This window comes from Glandiceps talaboti, chromosome 13 (assembly GCF_964340395.1).
Source record: "Glandiceps talaboti chromosome 13, keGlaTala1.1, whole genome shotgun sequence".
Lineage (NCBI taxonomy): Eukaryota > Metazoa > Hemichordata > Enteropneusta > Spengelidae > Glandiceps > Glandiceps talaboti.
The window spans coordinates 11820461-11825684 of NC_135561.1; the positions used below are offsets into that span (position 1 = coordinate 11820461).

Consider the following 5224-nt stretch of genomic DNA (forward strand, 5'->3'; position numbering starts at 1 on the left):
AAGGTATAGAAACAGTAAAAAAAAAAGAAGCTGTCTAGCATAGCTATAGAAAATTGGTCCTGAACAGATGAATAATCCTATGTATTCCTTATGGCTGCAGTGATAAGATAACACTAATGTGAGAACCTGGGATTGAAACACTGGCCTTTAAATGGCTGCTGGGAAATATTATCATGGTATGTATGTGTGTTTGGTATCAAATCTAACAATATGTTTATTTCTATGCATCTCATTACAGATGGCATATCCAATCAAATCATTTCGGGTCTTCGAAGCCGTGGTCACACCGTCACCAAAGTAGAACCGCTGAGTGTGGTGGTCGGGGTGTTCAAAGCTAAAGACAAAGTGTCTGCCTCTGGTGATAGTAGGTTGCTACCTCAGTCTGAGGCTGTGGTATACTAACTCTTATGCCCCCCCCCCCCCCATTTTAAACTTGGACTATTCCAAGAGAATACAGAAAACGTATAATTACATCAAATATGCTTTCTGTGAATTTCAGTTAATTTGCAAGAAGGAAATATTTTAGAGATTGTTTAAAGCTGCACTTGCTGTAACTTGAATATTATTTTTTCAATCAGACAACCAACAATATGTTTACTGAAAATTGATAAAATGCCAATAATTAGACATTATACATGTTAACTAGATTTCAAATTTATCTACATGTATGCAGTAAAGCATTGAAATCATAATCACCATTGAGGGCGCTGATTTTAGGGTATAGACCTAAAAATAAATTTGACAGGATTTTACCATATGCCTGTATGTGTACAGTTACACAAATACATTTACTAAACAGATGACACAATACTGTTCAGGGTACAAAATACTGTATTACAAGTAAGTCAATATAGCTAACAAACCAGTTTTTTTTTTAAATTTTAAGTTGCAGCTAATGCAACTTTAATGAGTTATTTCATAGATGAATCTTTACTATCACATTTTAGAATAAATGTTCGATTTCCAGAATTTACTAATCAGATCAAAGTTTTGTTGTTGTATTCATCTAAATGTTGCATATACATGTTAGCAATAATTTGTTAGTCTGCAGTGCACTCCATTTGGTGTTTTTTCTTTTTTGTTTAAACTTCCACTTCAACTTAAAATACTAACACATTGTTTTGGACGATCTATTTATAAAGAGTAGATTACAGAATGGATTAAATAATTTGTTGCTGTTAATGTATTAATTTATTAACTTATTAATGTATTTTATTCTATATTCTATTTATTTATTTATTTATAATATTTACAGAAAAGTCCAGCTTTAGTTATGATATTCTGATCATAATATTCCTGCTATCAATAAAGGATGTGAAGATAAAAACATCAAATGTAAATTTGAGAAGTAGCCTAATCACAAAATTCTTCCTTCATATTCTGTGATATCAGTTGATCATTCAATGTTCTCAACAGTGTGTAATGACTTTGTTAATACGTAACTGTAGAATGCACCTCGCAAATAAACACTTGCAGTTACTTTGGTCAAGAAAAGGCCAGGTATTCTCAGTTCCAGTCAAGAGAGAAAAAAACTAGGGTCACCATGCAAATTTTTGAAATAAAGGTCAGCGATATCAAATTCAAATGAACTCATTTTAGAATCCAATATGGCCACCAGATACTGTGTTAACTCTGGAACTCTGGGAAAATAACAGCTTTTGTGGATTTCTTGGAAAATAAGATGGTGAACCCTGAATTTCTGTCATTATTTCTAAAGAGCCAGGATAAAACTCTCATATGACAAAATTTAAACAAATTTGGATAACGTAGATTTTTTAGGTGCATTCTACCTTAATAACAGTTATGTAAAACTGTATATTAGCTATTTATATTCAAGGTTTCTTCTCTATTTGTGAAGTTTGAAATGCTGAAATAATGAATAACGGCTCATTTACTAGAACAAAGTTCATCAGGAAGGCATTCAATGTGTTCCGCCAAATCTCTTGATGCAATAATTTTGGGTCAAGTGCAATTTTTTGGTTCATTATATTACGTTCTTTGGGTCAAGTGCAGTTTTTGGGGTTCATTATAGTATCACAATCTTTGGGTCAAGTGCAAGATTTGGGTTCATTATATTACGTTCCTTAGGTCAAGTGCAATTTTTGGGTTCATTATTGGGATCTTTGTCAGACTTGTATTAACCTAACTATAGGGATGTATTTATTAAAAGTTTATGAGCAAAAGTTTGTATCTTTGTGTTATTTATCTCCCCTGACCATTACATCATATATCCTGTTTTGGAATTCATCTTTGTATTATATCATGACATTTGACAGTACATATAAACTACTGAGAATATGCAATGCCACATTATGTTGAAGGCACTCACACTGTTTACTTACAAACAAGTACAGATAAATGCATATGTCAATGAATTTTATGCATACAATATGGTATTGTGCTGTTCATCATATCACCAAATTCAGAAATTCACATGAGATCCAAGCCATGCATTTTCTTTCAATATTCAATATGTTGGAGTTCTGTTATGGCAATACCAAATATGGAAGAGCAGCCATCTTGAATTTTCTGAGTTTTGCCATACCAATATGGAAAGTCACTGTCCAAATATGGGAAATCCTGGACAGTCACTCCCCAAATATGGAAGAGAAGCCATTCAATATTTTGAGTTTTGTCATGACAAGACCAAATATGGAAAGTCACTTGCCAAATATGGGAAATTGTGCAGTCACTGCCCAAATATAGAGAGAAGCCACCCATATTCCTCAACAGTTTGTTTGATCTCCTCTAGTAGCACTGTGTTGAAGTGCATGAGTCGTACTGTGTATTTTTCATTGCACATATATCTTTTGGGGCACTTACAAACAGAAAACAAGGCACCTGTACACATTAGGGTGGTCCCCCACAAGTGTGTTGACTCAAGAACAAGGGAGGATTTATACTGCATTTCACCAATACTGAGCAATGAGGGACAGACAGAAAAGTAGATCGGGCGTGGAACAAGAGAACATAGCAAACCAACATATACCCTGGACTTGCACATGAGGCTTGAAAAACCACAAGAATTGTTGTGTCATAGTTTTGTCTGTAAGCGCAACAAATCATATGCACAGTGCACGATCCCTGCAAACAGTACACACACAAGGCAAAAGTCCAAACTCTGGAATGCTTAATATACACACATAAAATATTCAGAGAAATTCAATATGATTAGACTTTGAATAAATCACATTTTATTTAATAAATAGTGTGACCTTTTACAATCTAGTCATACATACTTTTAGTATATATTTTACAGTCTTATATATATATTCATGATACACGCACTCATCAGTTGAAAATATACATCACAGCAACAAATTTCAATTCCAAAAACTTGGATTTCACATCCGACAGTATGAGTAAATGTAAACCATGGCTGGTTTGCTTTGCTGTATACAGGACACACGATCACAAACATACACTTTGAAAAGGCAGTAAAAAATCCATCAAGACACACACTTGTTGATGTATGTTGGACGAAAACATGGTCTACAGTTTAAAGCCTTTTCGTATGTTATACTTGCAATTTATAGGTTTGTGTCCATTGCTAGTAACTGAAATGTGTTATGACAAAAGAACCTATACAAATGGCCGATGAGGGCGCACTTCATTCAAACCCCCATAACTCGAATTTTGTGATTTTTAAGTCTTGAGAGATGATTAATTGAAAATCGATTTTTTTGTTCATCTTTTTACTGAACATAAACATGTGATTTATAAACCAGTCATAAACTTAAAGGCTAAGTAAGAAACAAAAGGTTTCCAATAGTGCTGGAGATCGTAAAATAAAATTTCATGGGTTTTTTAATAATGGACATACTAAAAACCTTGCGAATTAATTCAAGCGATGACCTCGCTCTTTATTGATTTCACTCCACACATGGTTCATACTTGGCTTCTCTCTTTGTCGAGGAAGCCATCAACTATCTCCTGGTACACCTTAGGAACGAATGTACAGAATTTTACAAGGACATGCATTCATTTCTTGAAAACGTGAATAATACGATTGCGCTATTAATTCACAAAATTGCTTTGTAATAGCTTGGGAATCCATAATTATGAAATTTCGAAAATGAAATCCTGCCTGTATAAGTAGAATTATTTGAAGCTAGACACAATTTTCTACTCATTTTTACTACAAATGTTCACTGAAATGATGAAACATTAAATGTGTATATATCCATGAATTTATAAAAACGTTTTCACATTCTCACTGTGTGTGTATATATATATATATATATATAGTTTATAGTTTTGGTAGTACTGAAACTCTTTCTTGGTTGTAACTCGGAGTTTCACGCATTGCGCGATCATCAGACAACTGTATATATATATATATATATATATATATATATATATATATATATATATATATATATATATATATATATATATATATATATATATATATATATAACTCGGTGAGTATCAATCTGCTATAAGACAGTGCTCTATACCGCAGTGGCAGAGCGTAATAGTTTTGGTAGTACTGGAACTCTTTCTTGGGTGTAACTCGGAGTTTCACGCATATTGCGATCATCAGACACTCTGAGGCCTACTCTCTGGGTGTGCTGTATATATAGAGTGTAGACAATAGAAATACCATCACTATTGTCTGTGTCGGTGGGTAGGTGTTGTATGTGTGGAGGTGTTGGTTGTTATTGTGTGGGTTATTGGGTGCGGACAAGTAAGTGTTGGCGGGTTGTTCCATGTTGGGCTTTGATGTTCCGTTAGTTAACGGGTTTAATAGTTTAGGTGATAGATGCTCTATTGAAGTTGGACAAATAAAACTTATTCTCGTGTCGGCATTTGGATAACAACTCAGTTCTTTTGTTTAGTGTGGAGCTTTTGTCTGCTTTAATAATAGTTAGTTTTTCGGTTAAACACAGGTTGCATCGTTTTGTTTTATTGGTGTATGCTTGGGCTTTCTTGTTGATGGACCAGGATACGGAAAAAGGCTCATTGTTTCTTTTCAGTTTCCAAATGTGTTTTGATAGTTCTGTGCTGTTTTCGTGTTTTTCATGTTTGAATGACTGTATGGGAAGCAACGACGGGGCCGAAATATGCGAACTGGTCGGAATATTCATGCTACACAAATTAGCCAAAAAATACGGTAAAGAAAACATAGGTCTATATAGGGACGACGGACTAGCCGCCTTCAAGAACATCACCGGAAGTAAATCAGAAAGTATCAGAAAAGACATAACTAAAACCTTCAAAG

The 5224-nt window shown here is 34.0% G+C and overlaps 1 protein-coding gene across 1 annotated transcript in view; it reads left to right on the plus strand.

Annotated features, from left to right (window-relative positions):
• LOC144444245 (glutathione hydrolase 1 proenzyme-like) overlaps positions 1-402 on the plus strand; it is a 14477-nt gene extending 14075 nt beyond the window's left edge. The window contains exon 13 of the mRNA XM_078133658.1: positions 239-402. Coding sequence (XP_077989784.1) covers positions 239-402 — 164 coding nt within the window. The remainder of the gene's footprint in view (positions 1-238) is intronic.
• Positions 403-5224: the final 4822 nt, after the last annotated feature.